General features: G+C 31.6%; 1 protein-coding gene across 8 annotated transcripts in view; it reads right to left on the reverse strand.

The window, feature by feature from the left end:
* Positions 1-23,017, reverse strand: part of FARP2 (FERM, ARH/RhoGEF and pleckstrin domain protein 2) — a 65,218-nt gene that overhangs the window by 21,824 nt on the left and 20,377 nt on the right. For 6 of the 8 annotated variants that reach the window (XM_087933132.1, XM_087933133.1, XM_087933129.1 and 3 more), the window contains exons 4-14: positions 22,858-22,900; positions 20,206-20,284; positions 18,922-19,019; positions 17,433-17,547; positions 16,308-16,455; positions 15,531-15,626; positions 14,121-14,284; positions 13,912-13,980; positions 12,421-12,478; positions 9,081-9,522; positions 32-186 (exon numbers count right to left, since the gene is read on the reverse strand). In XM_087933132.1, the coding sequence (XP_087789258.1) occupies positions 32-186; positions 9,081-9,522; positions 12,421-12,478; positions 13,912-13,980; positions 14,121-14,284; positions 15,531-15,626; positions 16,308-16,455; positions 17,433-17,547; positions 18,922-19,019; positions 20,206-20,284; positions 22,858-22,900 (1,467 nt within the window). The remainder of the gene's footprint in view (positions 1-31; positions 187-9,080; positions 9,523-12,420; positions 12,479-13,911; positions 13,981-14,120; positions 14,285-15,530; positions 15,627-16,307; positions 16,456-17,432; positions 17,548-18,921; positions 19,020-20,205; positions 20,285-22,857; positions 22,901-23,017) is intronic. The other 2 variants (XM_026701456.2, XM_087933134.1) reach the window with 1 other exon arrangement.

A 23,017-nucleotide genomic window follows, 5' to 3' on the forward strand; every position in this document is an offset into this window, starting at 1 on the left:
ATTTGTTGTCAACTGCTCTTCCTCCACTTACTTTATGTTTCGTTTCATCCTCTTCTTCAAACCTGGCTCCATTAACATCACTCAGGACAGGACTCAGCAGAGGAGATGAGCCCTGGATCACACTTTCCTGTAATGGGGGATTCAAGGACACTGCACTCTTCACTTTAAAAGAAGAGAGTTGAGGACCTAAGCATCACAAAAGAAAGGAAGGGGAAAGAAAATAGTTAAACAATGTCTCCTTTTATAAAATATCAAAGTAGGTATAAATCTATATAAAAGCAATTTTTGCTTCCTGTAATGTACAATAAATTAACAAGCCTTCAAATATATTTGAAGTAGTCCATGGAAATATGATTTGCTCAAATTCAAACCAGTATTAGCTAAAGATTTGAATTCTAGCTAAAAAAAATGAAGTCAATTCCCCCCCACCCCCCCTACAATTCATGGTTAAATCATTGAAGTTGCGCATCACTGAATTAACATGCTCCTTTGGATAAACCACTTGTATAACATGCTAATCATAATGTCTTTGGAAAAGTGGAAATGAAAAGCAAGAAAACATAAATGGATGTGCATTTCATCATTTCAGAATGTAGTACTAATCTGAGAAACTTTTTGCAGAAGCAGAAAATGTAGCTTTAGGAAAAAGAGACCAAGGACTAAAATCCCTTCAAATTCTACGGAGGAAGCTTAAGCTAACTATTGACACAACCTTAAAACACATTGCATTGTTAATTATATAGAGGCAATTTTCAGTTATCAGCATTTGAAGAAGAATCATCCCCAAGAAGATAATTACCAAGAAAAGAGACCCAGGAAATAGAGAGAGGCAACTGGAGAAGCAACAAAATTGTTGAAGTGTTTACATAATTATAGATTCCAAGCTAAAATATCTAGTCCATTTTTTTTTAACTTTCCTCTAAAACTTGGCACAACAACGTATTAAATGGTACGCAGAGAAAGACAATAGCTGATAGCCAGAAATTTCCTTTTACAAGCAATTATAATAGTTTCAAGTGTGTAGATTTTAAAATAATTTTTGTGCCACAGCATTGCTATTTACCATTCATAGAACAAATTCCTATCATTATTTAAACCTTCAGTTTGGCTGACATTTTTGATGTTGCAGCTAAGAACTATCTTGTTTGGTTTCTCATGACAGAACTGTTTTGCAGAGGGCCGTACTGCAGAAGTCTCCTACGCTGATGCTAATACGAAAAGAATGCTTTCAAACAGTTTGCCACTCCCACTCCAAATTCCATCCTGTGTATTCTTAGAAAAACAACATGTATCTTTGTGCTCTGGGAGACATTTATTCTTAATTGTATTTTTTAAGTTATGTCAAACTGTCCAAAAAGTCACTGTACAGTGGTGATACAAATAAGCAGACATGCAGAGTTTTTCCATGACTTACTTTCAAAGTAGATTACAAAGCTGGGAAAGAGCCAGCTGCAAGCTTTCTGCTACAATACTGGCTGCTGGTCTTTTGACTCAGGAAGTAAAGCTGTTTAAAAAGTCATGAATGAAGTAAGGGGGAGGTAGCATGAGAAGGAAAGGATGTTTCAGTGCAAGTATTTGCACAGTCTGAGGAAGCTAAATAATGTTACACTTAGTCACCTGGAAGAGATTCAGGGGAGAAGTTAACTATTAACATTCTTTGCCAAACCACTGCATATCTGCATTATACATTAGCTCATATAATATTTTCCACTGGTGCCTTGTTAGCATCTGCAGGATCCGCAAGAATGAAAATTACTGACATTTATTATTTGCAGGGAAAACCATTTACTGGAAAACTGTTTTAGTTCAAGAAATGTAAAGGAGGAAATAGTTATGCAGTTTGCAACCAGTCCTGTTAATTGTTCCTTTTCAGGATAATCTTTTTTCTTTGCAATTTTCTTTAAGCTATTTCAGAGAGCATAAAATACTATGAATGTTTATGTAAGTTAAAATATATAGTCTCAGAATTTGATACTCTCTGCAAAATGTTTTTATTATTAAAAAGTCAATGATAATATTTTTGATACAAAATTGGGGAAGGTATCTGTCTAATTGAACAATGTATGAGAGCCATAGTGTATGATTACGGTGCTGGCCTAAAACATAAGCGACTCTGAATTGTAACTCAGCCTGGTGACTTTGGGACAATCACTTTCTCTCAGTCCAACTCATTTCACACCATTGTTGTTGTGGACCAAAAAGGAGGAAGAAAGGGTATTATGTATGTTTGCCACCTTGAGTTATTTATAAAAGTGGGATTTTAAAAAATCTAATAAAATAAATGTACCCAGGTTCCTTTGCAGAAAGACCCAAAACCAGAGCAAAACCACTAGTTTAAGTGTAGCCTAGGAGTACTATTACAATCAAGCATCTTGTCCTGAAGTTTTGATACCCTACCTCCCAATTACCTAAAACTTTATATCTTTGAATAAAATATTCTGAATGTTTAAGAGATGTGTCTTCCATTGCCACTGCATCCTGTTGTTCTGCCTGCATCATAACAGTGAAGTTATATGAAGGTTTTTAGCAGCAAAAGATTGTTTAAACTATGATTTGCCAAATAAGTTGTGTAGGATTATATGTTCAATTTCACACACATCTGTTAGCATTTAAAAGAAAAGATCCAGTAATTTTAGCTGTCTTCTAATTATCTATATCTCAATAAACATTTCACCAATAAAATACTTGGAAAAAGCAAACTAATGCCAAAGTATAATACAACATAAGTATAGTTTGAATTATTCTTTAAGTCTACAAAATTTTTTTAGTGTCAGCATGCATATAGAATATCTATCTGTCTGTTAGGTATAACACAATAATCTCTTTTTGTTAAATGATGAATAGGTTAATATTCTGGGAACTTAGTATATGTATTATAGCTACATCAGAAGTTTCAAAAATGGCTTGACTGAAGACTGTCCTTCCTCTTCTACAAATTTGCCTTATTTGTTTTATATACTTATTCAATGTTTGCCCACTTGGAAACATTCATACATCTCAGTATTAATGTCCATTCAGATTTCCAATAGTTTCTATTCCCCCCTTCCTCCTAATCTACTTAGAAGTGAACAAAAACAGTACATTTATGAAAATACTGCCCCATTGTATGAGAATATAAAAATCAAATTCTGTATTTAAAAAAAATCGATTACTTTGTAATACTGAATTAGCCTCCTAATGTCTCTCCACTGCTTCACAAATTATATACCACAATCACTGTTTGTCCCTGTAAAACAGAGGACTTGTCAACTCTTCATTATATACTTCATCTTTCCAAGAAACCAGGCATACCACATACAAACACATACACACAAAGGTCACATTCCAGGCCCACATATGGCTTAATACCAGAAACTAAAAGTGATGAAAATTAATTCTCTCTAAAAAATCTGAATCATCCTATATGCAAGGTTCTTTTTCTATGTACTTTGAGCAGAAATGCATTTTCTAAAATCTACAGTATTCATCATTTCTACTTCTTATATTTTGATATGAATTATTGAAAACAGTTCTTATTCTTTAGCAAGAATAATAAGTTTTTAATTTTGGGGTTCTTAGTATCGGAACAATCATTAATCACTCTGCCTAAAATATCCATGAGAAAGTTTATTTTGCAAAGGAGTTCTAAGAAGGATGAATGTGAATATCAGCCTTGTGGGCCATTCTTTTGGATACTTTAGTGAGTTCCAATGTTTTGTCCAAAGTTTAAGTGCAGAACCAAATAAAATTCTGATGCAGTATGTTGGTTAATAACATGTCCTAGAAGTTTCGGCTTAAAAGTTGAAATCAGCTATGAGTTTTATCGAATCATACTTTATATCAGCCTCAGCCCCATTTATCAAATAGGTACTGACAAACATATAGGATCTATCAGAAGATATCAAAGGGATATAGAAAATGCTCTGAGATCCGGGAGTTGTATAAAATATTAAGCAATTACAAAGCTACTATACTGCATCTGACTAAAAGGAACGTAAATAATTTCTCAATGAAAACTACAGATTCTGAAATACACCTTTACTTCTCATAAAAACATCAAAAGCAGTCTGAAGCATATATCTTGTGCACGTACTTTATTGTCTAGTTAAATCTTTTCATCAAAACTCTTATGTAACATTACATTTGCAAAGTTGCTTAAAAACCAGTCAGTTCAGTTATTAAATTACACTGAAGGCTGGAAAACTGTAATTGCTATTTATCTTTTTCCCTTCTACAAATCTATTGTAAATAAGTATAAATACTAATAACAGAAGGTCACCAATTATCAGAATAAAACTGAGTGCAATTCAAGAGAAGTATGGAATCTGCATCTTGCTCACTATAAAAAAGCCTAAAATTTCCTAGGAAGTGGCATATATTCCTACAGTAGTACATAGAGATTAAAAGGGATAGATAAATATCCCAAGGAAAATATTTTACTTACTTGAAATAGTAATTCCTCAAGATCTGATTCTGTCAATTCATATTCACAAAGTATAGTCCTCTAACATTGTTCAACAATACCAATAATATTAAAAACACATCCTGTCCTGACTAAAATAACATCTTTAAGGGTTATTTAATATCTTAAGAAGTACTGAGAATGAGTAATTTCCCAATCAATAACAAATGTTCAGTTATTTGGGAAGGTGGATAATATTATATGAAGTTCTCTACAAATATAAGTATTTTTTGTAAGTGACTGTACTACTGTAGTATTGGTGTTATTCTAAAAATAACTTGTGAACAGCATTGTTCCTGAAATAACAAAAGTACTAACACATTTTAACAATAAGTTTTAATTATTACATGATTATACTCTTAAGCTAGAAAAAGTAGCATCCAAATTTAAATTTGTGATGCCATTATTGAAATGAACAGAGCTAATTTAGACTGAAGATTCAGGTTTCTCATAAACTTTTGCCCTCAGTTAAGATCATATGGCTGAATATGAATATGAAAACCTAGGAATATTGGAATGAAGTCTGATTTAATCATTGAAACATGTCTCATAAAGGTAATGAATAAAGCTACATAGAGGTTTATAGTAGTCTTCTGCTTGAATGGAAAATGTGAGTGGGTGGCACAGGTTACTTGAACATACAATATGAGTACCTCCCTGCTGCATCTTTGTCTACATTTGTAACCTGAATTGTAACACAAAATTTGATGACAATCAGGAAAAACGTTAAGTGTGGTTATGTTTAAAAACTCTAAATGTTTACCCTGGGAAATTTTAAGGTCCTTCGATTCCATAGATTAGTTGATAAGATCTAAATATTAACTGGTGATCATATAAATCAAATAAATAAAATATAAATCAATCATGATATATTTAAATTCATGCAACTGTGAAAATATGTATATGCAGATTATTTAAAATACGTATATGCAGATTATTTTACTGGTATAGTAACTGGCATCATGTTTAAGTCTGTTTTCTTTTTTGTAACTAAGAATGATCTAATTGCATGAATAAAGTAAATTTTAACTGTGAGCAAGAATATATCACACCAACATAGTAACTTGTACTAAATATCACAAAACAACATGCTTTAGAAAAAAACATTTGTTGTATTTCATATTTGCTTAAAATTGTATTCCTACTGTAAACATCAGACAGCAAATCAGGAAAGTGAGAAAATCAATAATGATTCTCTTTTGAGAAAGAACAAGGAAAGAAGTTAAAACGTGTTCTTATTTATATTGAATACCTTCTAATTTTATTGGATATGTAATTTCAAAATTATCAATACAAATCTGTAGATATATAATCAATTTCAACAGAAACAAAGATATGTAAAGCATTCATATTATGTAGATCATCATGATAAATAACTGTAAGAATTTCCAGTCAAAGAATATTTTTTTCTAACAAGTAAACACCAATAACATGAAATTGCTTATACTAAGGCACAAATAATTTGCATTGTAAAACATTTAATAAAAGTAATTACAGTACATTGTGAAGGCAACTTTGTCACTAATGGAATTATAATGTATTTTTAATATACTCCTACTGAAGGAATGCCCTCATTCTTTTAATGGCAGCTTCTCAAAGAATTGTACCTAGGAATGTTTTCTTCATTATTTAGTGGTTGAATCTCCTAATATACTACAAATAAAATTTACGAACATCATTTATTCCTTAAAGTTAGCATAAAGACTTGTTAAAAAAAAGCCCACAGAATCTATTTAGTCATCTTGTGTCCTCTAATATGCAACGTTTATTGGGAGGAAGTTTAACATAAAAAAGTAAGTAATCAACAGTCAATATTAAGAATGTTGTTATAAAAGTCTAATCATTCCATGTAATATTTAAAAATTCATAAAATGAAAAAGTGAGAATGAATATGAACAGATTTTAAGTAATGCCCTAAAGAAATATTTTAAGATAGGTATTATACCTTATAGTAATATTATCTCATTATGATTAATATCAGTGAAATCTCAAGTGAACAAGACTGTTAAGTAAGCATAATTCTTCCTAATTAAGAAGCAACAATAATAATTAAAAATGAAATTAGAGCTGAAGTATTTGATTCTACAAAAACAACAGTAAAATACATTTCAGGTTAAACTTGACTCCTGGTAAATAGAGATGTGTCCATGTTGGGTGTTTGTAAAATAGTTTACCATTGCCTTTCAGATTTCTTGGTCTAGTTCTGTAATCTCCTGTTCAATCAGTAACCAGCTCTGAACCTATTTAACTTATGCAAAATCAGCCAATCTATTGGTTATGCCACTTGCTATGACACCCACATATTAACACAAATAGTGTTCCTCCAAAGTTCAACTGTGTGGCTCTTTAGCTACACAACACCACCTATCTTCTTACAATTTTTAAATTGATCAAAACAACTATTTTAATATAGAATGATTACAGATCTATAATAATATACTATACAAAATGAATGTATCTGATATATACCTAATCATATCACATCTCATCTATTGCAATCAAATTCCTTATTAATATATAATGGAATTATATGGATTGATATGGTGCTGCAACTATCTGAAAACATAATTATTTTGCACAGGATCTTTAACATTCCTATCTGAAAAAAAACCCACTATGTTTTCCTGCCTGATTGTTGACCTTTAGAGGATCAGCCTCTATTTATTAAGTTGAGATATTTTTTCTATAAAATATCTTGCCAAGGAAAACCAATTTTAAAACTTAAAAGCTTTGAGGAATTCAGACTATTGCAAGATGAAAAAAATAATCTCTACAGCATAGATTATTTAAGAATGAACAAACAGTTCTTGAACTATAACTTTGTTAAAAGAAACAGAATAAGAATCATGAAAACAAGGAAAATTCCCTTTTTTGAAACAACAGAATGAACTGGACATTTATTCATACACATTCACGCTTTTCCATGCAAAATTCTATTGTATACTATGAATCTCTAGTTTCAATACCCAAATCAGCATTCCACTGCATAGTATGCTGCCTACATCGTGATTTTTTTTTAAGGCTAGCAAAGAGACTAGTTTGTCCAGCATGTTCAGTTTGCTTTATTGGAGAATGCTGTTTTATATTATATCATATTCATCCATCCATCTATCCATCCATCCATCACCTGGAGATCTTATAAAATGAATAAAGTATTTTGAAAATTTACTTTTAACTGTTATTATAAAACGTACCAATACATTCACATATTCCTAATACCTGAGAATATAAGAACTAGTTTCAATGTCATACTGAAAATGCAGGCAATGTGATATATTAATAATTGCACTTAAAAAAAAGAAACATGTACCAGTAATTTGTAAATTCTAGAAATAGAAAGGGCAAGAATGATAAGTGTTATACAACTTCCTATGGATAGCTTAATTTCAAAACTGCAGATGGGCCTTAGTTTTCATTCCAGTCCTGAAAATCATGCTTCTTTTTGTAAGATAATAGAGTTAACCTTAGTAACTAGAAGTGTTACTGGGAAAAATGGGCAAAGCGTTAATATTTTAAGGTCTTCTGGAAAATGTAACTCAGGATTTCTGTCTGTCTTTATCTCTTTCGCACACTTACCATACAATATTATTTTTATAACAAAAGTTTTAAAATATTTAATAAATGAATATATATTATAGTGCTTTGTATTTATTATTGATGCCTTCACCGCTGTTCTTGATGCCTTAAAAAGATTGGAATAAGAGTCAACAATAATGATCTAGTCTACAAATTTATATTCCAATGACTGAAAATAATAATCAGGAAAAAATGACGCTCAGGTTCTTTTTAAAAATCTGATTCTAATCAGCATAAATCAACATGCCATATCATGCCAAATATTAATGGTTTGTGCACGTGTTCTCTGACTTATCTTCTTTCGTGAGATTTTTGAGATTATTCTGAAAGTCAAGAGAGAAATTCTCTACTGTAGCCTGAGCAAAAGGATTGCTAAAGAAGAGGTTTATATCTAATGGAGGTGCAGATTCTGAATCCCATGAATCATCGGAACTACTAGAGTCTTCTGTAGTGGTAGGTGGGTAACTCAGCTGTTCTAACTGGTCAATAATGTCAGTGAACTGAAGAGCTGAGCTTGATTCAGAACGAACTGAATATGCTGGAAAATTCACCATAGAACTAGCTTCAGACTGATTAGCAGAGCTGTAAGCATGCATAAATGGTGTGCCATTTAATGTTAAATTGTTGAGAGAGCTACTTTCAGACTGGTTATTAATCAGTGAACTAGTTTCAGAAGGACTCAGGAGACTTTGCATTCTGCTTGCCTGTGCTTTAACTTCAAACAATTCTGAGGTATCTGATGGCTGCTGATTTCCATTGAAATCACTATCTCCTTCAAATTCAAATTCATCATCCACATTCATATCTACTGCTTCAATTGAATATCTGTCAGGACTTGAATGAGAGGATACCATATTCTGTTGCAACATTTCTTTAGTTAAAGTAGGTGAATCTGAAAGACACTTCGAAAAATTTGAATCCTTTAAATCTAGGCCATCATACAAATAAGAAAAAGCTTCAGAGCCTCCAGCAAAAAAGGAGATTTCAGCTGGATCATCATCAATGAACTCCTCTGAAACATGAAGCGGAGAACTAACTAGCTTTACAAGTGGGGCATCCCTACCTTGGAGCTGACGCTGTTTACCAGCAAGGACCACGCTTGTGGTAAAATCCTCATCCTCGTCACTGTCATTGTTGTAAGTTATCCTGCCTTCTTTGTTATACTTTTCTACTGCTATTTCTAAAGCACAATGATTCTCAACATCAGAACAAATGGGGCTGCAGCTTTCTTCAACATTACAAATCCCAACACCTTGGAATGACTGGAGGTTTGGTGATGCAGGTTGTTGTACCACTTTCTTCCCAGTTTCTTCTGATATTATACTATTTCCTTCTGCAGATAAGCTCCCGCCACGTGACATTCTGGGTTCCAAAAAGAAAGAATTGCTTTCTGTCAAAGAGGACAAGCTGGCAATGTTTGAAGGTAATAAATTATCCATATGGAAGGAGGCATACGTGCATGCATTAGATGCTGGAATTCTTAACCCCTCTGTAAATGAGATACTCTGGAGAGAAAAGAAAATTTATTATTAGCTATTTCACCATGAATCAAAGAAGGTCAAATTTAAACTATATAAATTAGCTTAGGATCTTATTCTCTAAGATCATGAAACTAGTATAGCATGTATACTTCAATAGCAAAAAAACTTTTTAAAAAAATCTTGGCTCCATTTCCAGGTTTTAGCAGCCCATTTTATTTTAGTTATAATGCACAGAAATATAAAAAGTGCATGTCTTTTGTAACTAGGAAAGATATGTGACTTTTATATTACTATTCAAATAACAATGCAATCAAATATTTGGGTTCTTAGTATTCTCTGAGCCTGTTTTTTTTCTGCAAACATAGTATGTAACATTATCAATGCACTGAAGAGAGACATTTGTTGGTTGTTTATATGACAGCTTGCCCTTCCAAATTTCTTGATTTAACTTTCAAAACAAACCACACGTAAAGAGATGCTATATTATTTCAGAATGTCTTAAAAGAATTTCCTATTTTCATGGAAATGACAGTTAAGAGAGTATGTGAATCCACACTACTGGTATAGTGTGACAGCCATTTTGTATTTTAATTCATTGTGAAATATATATTTATGCAGTATTTATATTGTTTTTAATTTTTTGTCAGCCACCCAGAATTATATTAATGGCAAAGATGGCTATGAAAATGGACAGAAATAGTTCAAATCTAAATGCATTTCATCTTAATTGTGTATGAGTATATGTATACACTTTATGACATACAGGTAGTCCTCAACTTATGACCACAACTGTGCCCCAAATTTCTCTTGCTAAGCAAAAGATTTGTTAAGTGAGCTTTGCCCCATTTTGTGATTTTTCTTGCCACAAGTTGTTAAGTGAATCACCACAATTCTTAAGTTAGTAACATGGGTTGTTAAGTGAATCTGGCTTTCCCGTTGATTTTGCTTGTCAGGTGGTTGCAAAAGGTGATCACATAATCAAGGGACACAGCAGCCATCATAAATATGAGTCAGTTGCTAAGCACCTGAATTTTGATCACATGACTATGGAGATGGTGCAATGGTCATTAGTGTGAAAAACTGTCATAAGTCACTTGTAACTTTGAATAGTCACTATATGAACTGTTGTAAATCGAGGACTACCTATACAATTTTTTTTTTGCAACTTTAATAAATGAATGCTCTACTGGCTTTTCATACCATGCAGGTAGCTCCTGCATTTTCATTGTAAGATTATATTGGTGGCAGTACTTATGGGAGTACATGTAGCAAAGAGACATGATTGGTAGTGTCAAAGAACTTAGCAGGCGGAAGAAAAATTATAGATGTAAAACTGAGGATTGTTGATGAAATCTGATCTACAGAACAATGTAGTAAAAAAGTTTCTTTGAATCCACATTATTCTGCTCTATCAATTTTCTGATAAATGCCTATACATTGGCAAATATAGTAGGTGAGATTAAGGTTAAACAGTTTGCAAATCAAGTAATAGTAGATTACTATTAGAATAGTAATAGCTGGCTTGCAAGTACTTTTCATAAATGATCTGCATCTCTGAAGTTGTGCATGTGCATCGTAAATGCACACGTGTGTATATATGCACGTGCACAAACAATGATACCATTTTCACACCAATCAGACATCGTGATTTTATTGAGAAATAGCCAGAAATTCTTACTTAAACCATGCAAAGAAGTTATGAGTTGGAGACAAGAAGATTGGATTACTCAGTGCTTTTGGTATGCCAAGCCAGGACACTTATTCTGTTACCACTAAGAGGTGATGTATTTTCAAAACAGGGTAGGAACTGCTTTTTCTGTTACAACTGTATTTTAACATAATATCTATAAGATCTAAACTGTCTTTTTTCAGTCCATCTTAAGGTAAAGTTGAAATTGCAAACCTCATGATTTTAAACATCTAGCCTAAATTTTTGCCTGACTTTTCTTTTTCATTACTACTTGGTTTGTTGAAATTAGGACCTTGCATACAATTTTGTGTGTGTGTTAATTTGATAAAGCTACGTCTCCGCTATTTTAAATGGATTTTAGATTTTAAGTGTCTGGTATATGTTCATTAAATGTTTCCTTTGTATAAACATCACCTTATTTGGATCCTATTAAGGAACAAAATGCAGGTTATTATGTTTATTTTATGACTGGGAGGTGAAATATATCCTCATATGATTAAATTAATTTAATTTAATGATGCAACTTTAAGGAATAATGATGGCCAGAGTAGTTTATAACTATGAGAGATTCTCTGTTGAAAATCAGCAGCTGTTCCAATTTAACAAATACACTTCTATTCAAGGCCTAAGATCAGTAATTATATGACTATGCTAACTATATTCCAGTAATCAGAAAAATCTACATACTTATCAGAAATGACACTTACTGAAAAGTTTAGCTATTATGCAAGTTCTTTTTTAAAAATATATATATACTGGTAATACCTGCCCCTCATTACTTAAATTCCTTATTGAAAAGAGATAATATCCAATATTTAGTAAAAGAACTTGAATAAATCGCAGAGTTCCACCCGTTTAATTTTGCTGATAGTTTGAAACACTATACCCATTTCACAACCTCCATAGCAAACCTGAAACTAAGACCTGGTTTTGACAAAGGCATATGGAATTTAGCATGGGGGAATTTGAGAGAAAAAACTTGAATCTTCTTGCTGTCAAGACAATCCTATTTTGTAGGTTTTTACCAACTACATTTTGGTTAGCATAGTACACAGCGATATAAAGTACATCAATAAAATTCTATAAGATACATAATGCATAATTACCTAATACCATTGCCAAAAGTAAAAAGAAAAAGAGTGCCTATTTTAAATTTAAGAAGCATCAAATGATTTTCATAATCTTTTAAATCATGATACTTTTCTTAAAAACAGGTTAATTTCAAGACTAACCTGTTTGGGTGCATCAGGACTCAAGGTGTGAGCAGACATTCTAGTTTTACTATGCCTCCTGTAAACAAAGAAGTTGATACATGCAACTGAGAAATAATCCAAACTCTCGTTCTGCTGTATACAAGTTAAAAAAAAATGATTTTACAAGAGATTATCTCTCAAGCTGATTTACTGTGTAAAAATATGAAACTCAGAACTTTCTCTTTCTACATTCATAATTTAACTTCCTATAAATTTTTGTTTACAAATTAGAAATGCAATATTCAAAATGTAATATGTACAACAAATGTAAAAGTTACTAGTTTTTATATAAAGTAAACCCAGTATTAAAATATCTAAAGTAATATTGCTTAAGAAAAAAGCAGTAAAGCCAATTAAATTCTAAATTTAATTAAGCAAAAATGGAGGCAATCTGACTTGCTTAGAGAGTTCTTCAGATGTCATTTTATCTCCTTTTCTCATTGTCCTAAGTCTGTTGGTGGTTGAACACGCAATAGGATCTCTGAAGTTTAGACTATCAAATATCTAGATGGAGGAAAACAATGGCTCTGACAAAACAGACCTCCAACCTACCTGACCAGCAAACCAAATCATTCTTTCTAGTTCCACATTCTGAAAAGATTCAGTCACATCACACGGAATGTAGATTCCTAAACAGCTCATATTCTAATATTTATTTTAGGAAGTTGTAGATTATGAAGTTTTTTTCTTGACTTCAGATACATCAAACATAGTATTCATACAAGTTCAAAGATAGTAGACATTTTAAGAACGTCTAACTTAATATTTTACAATTAAAATATATATTAATCATGTAGCAGGTTTAGGATAAAATTTCCCAGGTAAACATCACAGAGTATGAAGTGGGAATTCTGGAACCATTTTTATCAGTCAAAGTAGCAATGAGCTTAAAGGACTAATAGCCTGCCTTTGCATATTACAATTTCATATGTATACTGATACACAATACAACTCTTTTTTTCTATTGCAGATGAGTTAGGTTCCAAACTTAACTTTTGCAGCAACTACAAGGGATTAAGAGATTATGACATGCAATTCAAAATGTTACAAATACTTCTCTACATAAGAGATAATTATTTGCTATGACTATTATTGTAATAATGAATAAATATATATTAAGAATAACTAAGATATTCCTCCAACTGACATTAACTGAAGTGAAAGTATTTAAATCAACCAATTAAATATTTAACAACTAATTATAATTCCATCCTGCCTGAGATTCTATTATCAAAATAACTTCACTAAATTTAGTGAATGTTGAATTCAAAAAGTCTAAGTTGTTGCTAAAAATGTGAAAGCTACAATTTAAAATTATGAAAAAGAAAATCAAATTAATTGTACAGTTAGAAATTTACTCTAAATATAAATAGTAGAATGCTATTATTTTAGAAGAAAGACTAAGGAACACATAAGACAAATTCCAAAATAGTAACAGTTTGCTGGTTTACAGCATAAACAGCTTTTTACCTTTCATAAGGAATTTTCTTCAACCCACTCTCTCTTACATAATCCACCAATTGTTTTTGTGTTCGTCCACTGTAATACAATACGTATAAATATTTTAAAAATCTCACGAGAACCATATTTAAATGTGTGCTTTTAATTTCTGTATTAATAAGATTGTAAACTTTTAGGATAAAAAAAGAAAAAAAAGCTTTTTTGAATGCCTTTTTTACCTGTATCTGAAAGATGATCCTCTGCTGAAGAAGACTGGTTTGGGTTTGGGTTTGGGTTGATCAGATAATCTAAAGAATGTATGATACTCAACACATATCTTCCAGAGATTCTTGCACTCATCTCTACCTCCCAAAAGAAATTCCAAAGTATCCTGATATGGGCCCTAGAATTACAAAATAAACAAAGCTCAAGCAGTCAGAGTTAATGACACTCTATGTAGTTTAATACAGATTTAAACTATACAGAGTAGCCATTAATTTATCATCATTAGTTCTTGCTTGAAATAAGTTAATGCATAGACATTTCTCTAATTTTATACTGTGGTAATTTGGATGGGAAATAGAAACTGTTTGAACTGCACAAAGTGTGTGAACAAGAAAAGGAAGACAAAATTCATCTGGAGACAATTATTCATCAATATGAACAAATACCAGCAGGAGTAAAATAAAAGCTGTTACTAGAGGTTACTAGTCACAGCATTTTTAGGATACTATTACTTCTTCATTGATACATGAAACTCTGTAAAACGGTTAACCATACAATTTAGTATGGAAGATCCCTAAGCCTGAGAAGTTCCAATAAGGATGAAACCAGTGTCTCCTATTGCTACTGCAGTATAATGTGGATAAACATTTTTATTTGCCCCCAAACCTGTATACATTTGTGTTAGGCATTTATAGTACAATGCCAGCTTTGGGAGAAAAAAGACATGCTCAGTTTTTAGGTGTGTTTCAGAGGCAATAATTTACAGTGTTTCAGTTGACAAGGCTAATAGCTATTCAGCATCAGTTGGACAGACAATCTTTGAAATACTATAATGTTCTTCCAAGTGCCAATAATATAACTATAGGTCAAATGTTCACTACTTCAATCACACTGCTCTATCACTGAGCAACATTTTTCCATGTAGATGAATAATTGCCACATGAACTAAAAATATCCTTTGATGAAAACTACAAGAAAATCTGATATCAAATTAGGTACAACCACTATAAACAGATAATATCCTTGCACAAGAGGTGAATGCTCAGAACAGATATAAAATTCCTCAATTATTTTCTCAGGTACAGTAACTTCATTTTTTTGCATTAGATCGGATTCTGTATTTGTTTTGCTGGTATTCAGGAGGAAATAGAGCTAAAATATGATGAAATAGGAAGGTTTTTAACCATTTTGCAGAACATTAGAAGGGGAGAGTGTTGCTGACATGACTGGTTTTAGAGTATTAGCAATGTACAAAAGAAAGATTGTGTTCTCAAATTATAAGTGGAACCCATCTTTGTCTAATCAAATAACATCACTGAACATAATGTCACAGAAATAACAGGTTCATTTGATGGTCTGCATGCAGTCAACTCATATTTAATCTCAACATAAAATTATAGAAAAGATATTATGATAGTACTTACATGAACTTCTGGATGAAGCTTGATAAGAAATCGTTTTCTCTTGAAGCTTATTTTTCGGATTTTGGACCAGTTGAAAGTATTGATTTTTATATTGCCCTGTGTTAAATGCAATATGTAACAAGTGAAGAAATATACATAATACAGGATTTAAACACATTTCTCAGCATCCCGCTTTGAGGGAGATGGGTGGTTCAAAAATGTGAAATGTACATTAAATATACAAATAAAATAAAATATACACAGAACAGGATTAAACAACATGTATAAACATATACAATCAGATTAAGTTCTTTAGCTACAACTGTCTAAATAAATATTTACTATTGTCTCCTGAATACCAAGAACAAGATTTTACAGGACTTTGGTAAAAAGAGACTTCAGGCAGAGATAAGGGTGAAATGCTATAGGTTATTGTGAACCCTTTTGAATCGGTCCATTTTAATTATACTAGTCAGCATGTCATAATCAGGTTTTTAAAAAATATGCTCTCTTTTTAAAAGATGTCATAATTACTAGCACAGGCCCAAGTGCTACTTCATCTTGAAACCATCAGCATTGGCAATATGGGGAAATGAATTGTATGGATTCCAAATGAAGAGTTCTCTGCAAGAAATATGACTAATCATTTGTATTTATTTAGCCAAAACAAAGTTTAATCTGCCTCAGGATGTTAGAAAAAAATGAATTCTAGAATTTATCAGAAAGGATGCCAAGCTCTTGATCCTAAAGATTAAACTTAGAATATTTAAAAATATATGCTTAAAATTACTTTCTTACCTGGAAAACCAATACACCCATGTTCGAAACAGCCAAATTGATTTTTGTCCCTTCACGATCAGATGCCAAGTGAAATCTCATGCCATACATTTCTAATTTCCGACCTATTTCAAGCACCTGAAAGTCTGATTCAGCAGGAGTTTCACCCCTTAAGTAATAAAAATGAAATAAAAAATACAGAAGTGATTAATGAATTTATGACATTCTGAATATGTATGGAGTGATTTAAGGCAACCAAATGGAAATCCACCTTCCTTGCAAGCAGCCACAGCATATAAAAATTACTTGAAAATGATGTTCTTTATTAACTAATTTTATTTAGTATCTGGATTTCAATCAACTTACAACCAGTTGGTAAACAATTGACTGAGACTAATAAATACTCACACAATGGAATAATTGATACTATTCATGGGTGGAACAACTTTAGTTTTTTAGGACCATGATCAATGATATTAAAATCTGCTAAAAGATCAATCAGTGAAACATACTACTTTCTCTCGATATTCTCTTACAAAATGTCATCTATTAGTGATAAAAAAGGATTCTGCCTTAAAACTAGGCCTGAACTCTGATTGAAAACAATCAAGGTAATTGGAATCCTCCCAGAACAATTCAACTCTGCCTCTTAAAAAGATGTTAAGTGGATGGCCCAGGTCTATTCAGGATAAAATTTTTGCAAAGAATCAAAAGATACCATCAATTCAAACTTTGCACTCAGTGGAAAAGATAGTCTATATCCTAAAAAAGGGACCCTAACTAGAAAGCATGTAAATGTTACTCAATTGCAGGCTTCCAGTCTGCACAAGCACAAGGAATTTGCACTTTTTCTTATTTTTAATATGGGGTCTTTGGTGATCTTGGAGCTTGGTTATTGTCTTGCTGACATTTCTTTACCCAGCTGGGTAACATCACCAGTGCCAGAAGGGAGGGGGGTTTACTCTCTATTTATATATATGTTGCTTGTGAGTGTTAATAGAAGTGCTTTTGGTCATTCTTTGATTAGGCTGTTGTTTACTGTTTGTCTGAGTTGATACCCTTGATTGGGGTATTATTAATTTTGGTGTTTATTTCTGTTTATAGCAAGGAGGTTTTTCGGTCTTTTTAAAAAATAATTTTACTTACACATGCTTTCTGTGAAATGCAAGTATTTTTTCTTGCAGTCTTTCCTGATTTGGAAAGTATTGGTTGTTTTTAAGATGTTCGTGATCTCCTGATTCATCAAAATCCCCAATTTCCGCTGTGACAGAACAGAAAATATATTAAAAACAAAATACTTCAGTATCTCAGATTATAAGTATTTCAAACTCTTAGCAAATTATTCTTTGATAGTATTTTACAAAAATTATTAATTTATTAGATTAGCTCTTAATGCGCTGGCTTTTCTGGAAAAAATAAAAGTGTAATTTTTACAAATTTCATCCTAAAAATTGATTATTTGCTTTCTGACAAGATTTTTATAGGCTAATGCTAAAGATGTGATTCTGATAAGTTTAAGTGTTTATATAGGCAGTTTATCATTTTTCTTTTACTTCAACTGTTATTTAAATTGCAAGGTGGAAGATATGCAAATTCAGCTGAATTTTCTAGATACACTCATTTATCATAGAAGAAACCAGAAAGGAGAAAATCCTTGACTTAATCTTCAGTGATATTCAGAATCTAATACTGTATGTATTTTAAATGCTGCTATGCTGGAACTACAGGATTGCTGGATTTAAGGCAAATGGTTACATTGTCAAAAGGGTTCAGACACAATTGTATAAATATAAATATCACTATAGTTTATGGAAAGGGAATGGATGCCTCATTGTTTATGGCTGATACAGACACAATTAATACAACAGTAAATTTTATATAGTTGAACGCCTACAATCTTTTGTCCAAAAATAAGTGCATTGAGTCAAGACAGTATAATCAAATGTCAAAGCTATATTATAAGTGAAAACACTTCTATCTATCTATCTATCTATCTATCTATCTATCTATCTATCTATATATATGTCATTTAACAAAAGAAACAAAGTGCCAATCAAATCAACACATAGCAAACACCATATTAGCTGAAACCCTCAGTTAGATCACAATAGATTTCTCTGTATGTAAAAGGAAATTAAATATATTAAATATCTGAATTCAGGGACTCTTCCATGAATAAAATAACCTTTATTTGAATAGAGCAGCAAATATTGGTGCTATAGATTTGCTATATTTAAGAAATACAAAATATACCAAAAGTCAAGTCTCCTAAACAATTTATTATCTAAAGTACTTTTAAATGTTTGAAATAGTTACCATTTTCTTCTTAATAGTTTCTTACTCATTTGATGTATTATTTTGAACACCGAGTTAAGATTTATACATATATGCATACATACTCTGAAAAAATAGTAAAACACATTGTGACTGGCCTATGGGCACTGATCTTTGGTATACCCTGTATATTATTTTGTATTCAAGCACTGATTAAACCAAAACTTGCTTCAGTTGACCAAGTTTGCTGAATCACACACCATTCGATGCTACTGATGTAATTCCAAATTCTTCATATGTCAATATTTCTCAAGCATGAAGCTGATGCATTCTTATCTATAAAAGAACATTACATACTAACATTGTAGAAAATGAGATACAAGGAGTGCTGCTGTATTGTCATTACAGGTAAGGCGTTCCTCTGCCAGATCTCTCTTCATTTGCAGTGCAAACAGATATCTAAAAGGAAAGAATTAGTAACATGTTTGGTCATTTGAACCACAGAATATTACATATTCTGGAAAGAAGGACATAATATGGCAATAGCCATAGCACAAGCAGAAGATGAATAAGAGTGTGAAGATTGCAACAAGCCTGTTAGCAGCTGCTTACTTTTACCCTATGCCTCTGATGTATAAGAATTACAGAGTTCCACTTGCTCACTGCTACATAATCTTAGTGACCATTACTTACCATTCTATTAGGCAGATTTGGAAAATTTTAATATCAATTTTAACAAGAGTGCAAAATTTGGTATGAATATATTTTATAAGCAACATATTCAAGTGATGATTATTTCAATATATGCATCAAGGATATAAAGACCTGAGTAACAAGACTGCTGATCAAATTTGTGGAGGACACAAGATTGCACACAACAGAAGATTAGAAGATCTAGAAGATCCTTATGGTCACTTCCAACTCCAGAATTCTATGGATAATCTACAGATACCGTTAAAACTATAGTTCCAATTTTCATTGATGAAGGGTGTGAATCTGACTTTGAATTAAACACCAATTTATCACTATACTAACATATATTAATTTACCAAGCTTAGCCTGTAGCAAAAAATATACAAGGGAAAGTTGCAGAAGTAATATAAAAATACTATTTCGTATGTCCAATTTAAATAAATCTGCCATTAGTTTTCATTCTAAAGGTATTTTATTTTATCTCCCGGCTTAAAAAATTATTATACAAATTATCTTCAGCATTAATTATAAGTATTGTTTCTCAATATTTGTTAGGTTTTCTTTTTTCTTGTTCTTTTCAACAAATGGTTGAGGGAGATATTTTGCTTGGAGTTCTTAAAACATAATTTTCCATTTTCTTCCTTCGCCATTTTTTATCTTGGTTATTAATTACATAGTTATATTATATTATGTATATTATACTATAAATATCATATATGCCTTTTAAACTCTATTACTTTGCATTTTGTTTTAATTATGTCCCTTTTATATGCTTTATGATTTGTATCTATAAACTACCCAGAATCACTTGGATAGTAAAATGGGTGATATCTAATTTGATTGCTAAATAAATGAAGTTGCATGTATATGAATATTTATTAATTTTATATAATAAAGTGACTAATAAAAGCTAAACTTTCTCTCTTTTTTATGAAATATAGAAAGGCTTTACCTAGTGTACTCCTCTTGCAATTGGCCAGGATCTGGAGGAAAGAATTTTACAGCTAGACGAAGCACAGTGTTCTTTGGTCCTACAGAAAGCCAATAGATCATTAAAATATGACAGTCAACTCACAAATCTTATTCTTTTATTGTAATTGCATGTTTGATATCCTTAATTGTTATAAATTTTACAACTAATCATGGATTATGGCTTTATCAATGGATTGCCACTGACCTACAGACCACTGTTCTTATGCTCTTTCTCAAAGTTTGGGAGGGTTCCCAAATGAATAACAGTATATTCACTAGTATGTTACACCTCATAAACATACATGAGGTATTACACACAAAATACCAAATTAAATTTATTGGAGGAAGAAGGCAGGATCAAATAGTTTATTTTAATTCAATACTCAATAAATGTCTTAGTCAGTTTTAACACTATAATCTTCCCAAAATACCTTTAAAAATTAAAACAGTTTCATGATGAAGTCAGAATTTTGGACCCAAGAACAAATAATGAAACCTATCAATTGAAAGACAATCATGCCTTAAAATCTATTTGAAATCGTCTTTAAATCAACAGATACATCCTTCTGGAAGAAAGTTTCACAGAACAAAGACTACCCTTAAAAAGAAATTTAATTTCCACAGAACAAAAATTACCCTTAAAAAGAAATTTAATTTCATACACAAGTCAATCACAAAGAGCAATCAGTACAAAGATCTAATTTTTTTAACAGGAAGATTGTCCACTGAACTCTGGACTTTGAAATAAGCAGTGAATATCTAACTTGTGACAAAACTGTCTGAGAGTATGTGGGAAGCTACAGGATTTATTAATCAGAAGATGTACAAAGTGCAGATTCTTTTACTTATTGATGTTCCCTTCCTAAGTCAAGCTTTCCTGGAACTGTGCAACTGATATGCAAGCCCACACTAAGGCAAGGCTTTAAAAAAAATATTCCAGAAGCCTGTCCATAAGTCTTCTGAACCTGCTTTAATTAGTTATATATCATTAGTGCACATTGCTCTTATAGCTAAAAGTATTTAAATTCACTGTTTTCTTGCTCTGTTCACAAATTGACTCTTTTTAGAATGCCTGATGGCCTTGTAGTCAAGTAATTGTTGCCCATTTGTATAACTGCTATTGCTACTCTGAAAATCTTGGGCTCTATATCAAACCTCTCATTTGAAAGTATGTGGAATTCTACTTACTGGGTATAATTAAAAAAACAATATTCGAAAAAGATAAACTATATAATACTACACATACTGACAGCGGCCAGAATAGCTTATGCGCAAATGAGGAAAGAGCATAAGGTTCCAACAGAAGAATTAATTTAACAAAAAATAGCAGACTGTGCAGAAATGGATACGCTCACACTAAAAATAAGGGAAAAAGAAGAATCTGACTATTACTCAGTTTGGCACAGATGGTACTTCTGGCCAGAAAAGAGAAATAAGAATGGATAAAGATGATTGTATAGAAGAAACCTCAAGAAAGTAATACATAGAAAGGTAGAAAGATAAAATAGATAAAGATAGATAATAAATAAGAATTATAAATAAAGACAAAACTACTTAAAGTATGTACGAATAAATGATGGAAACATGGACTAATACCGAATGTTGATATAAATACTATTGAAAATGTAATTAAGATGTGTACTGGTGGAAAACAATAAAAATTGTTTGGAAAAAAAGAAAGTATGTGGAATTTCACAAATATTTTCTTATTGATTATCTCTTACATGAAAACAAAATAATTTCTCTAAAAATGACAAAAAAGCATAAGAAAACATTCATAAATCAACTATTCACTGTTACTTCATCATAGATTATAACATTAAGAATCTGATAGTAAGAATTTCTATCCAGTTAAAAGAATATATGTAGGATTTAGAACCAATGTTATTGGGAAATTGAGGGCCTCTCTTTTAGACAACTTACAACAACTGTTATTGCTTATTTTTCCCTACCCTTCAGTCATGTTGACTCCTGCTAACTGCCCAGAAAAGTCCCTGCAGTTTTCTTGGTAAAAATTTTTCAGAAGCGGTTTCCCATTGCCTGTTTCCTAGGGCCAAGAGAAGATAATTGGCCTAAGGTCCCCCAGCTAACTTCATACCTAAGTCAGGACCTAGAACTTATAGCTTTTAGTCCAGTGCCTTAATCACAATATCAAACAGGTTTGCTCTTAGTATATCTCACAATAAATCTAATAGTGGAGAATATAGAGCCCTTAGGGTTGAGTTGTTAGGTTCTTGATGTTCACTGAGCTTGGTTGTTTTGTTGCAAACATTACATTATTAGAACAAACAAACAAACAAAAAGAGGATTTTGGGGCTTGTTAAAAGGACAAGTTCTGCCTTCTACCACCTGCGAAAAATAGATACTGGTCTGTAAAGAATGAAAATATAATAAAATAATCAGCATTTGTATTACTGAATTTGTTAAATTATTTTCATTATAATAATTTAAAGAATAGTATAATTGACTGAATTTATGCTAATCATTGCTTTAAAATAACTTTAGCCTTTGGGAATTGGGGTAACAACATGTTTCTAAAATATACATTCCAGAATACGAGCAGCATCATTTTTTTAAAGTGTTTCAGCTAAATTCTGGAAAGAAAAATTGATTTATAAATATTTACACTTACTTCTTACTTGTTTTACAATAGGTTTCATAGGCTCCAACCAAATCTGAATAAAAAAATAGACAAATAAATGGGCAAACATTATCATACAACTAAATCAATTTTAACAATTGTAAAATGTATCTGCTTGCATCTCTCACTTAAAAACTAATTTAGCTAAACT

This window comes from Pseudonaja textilis, chromosome 4, assembly GCF_049901715.1.
Source record: "Pseudonaja textilis isolate UNSWEBS1 chromosome 4, rPseTex1.2, whole genome shotgun sequence".
NCBI classification, from domain to species: domain Eukaryota; kingdom Metazoa; phylum Chordata; class Lepidosauria; order Squamata; family Elapidae; genus Pseudonaja; species Pseudonaja textilis.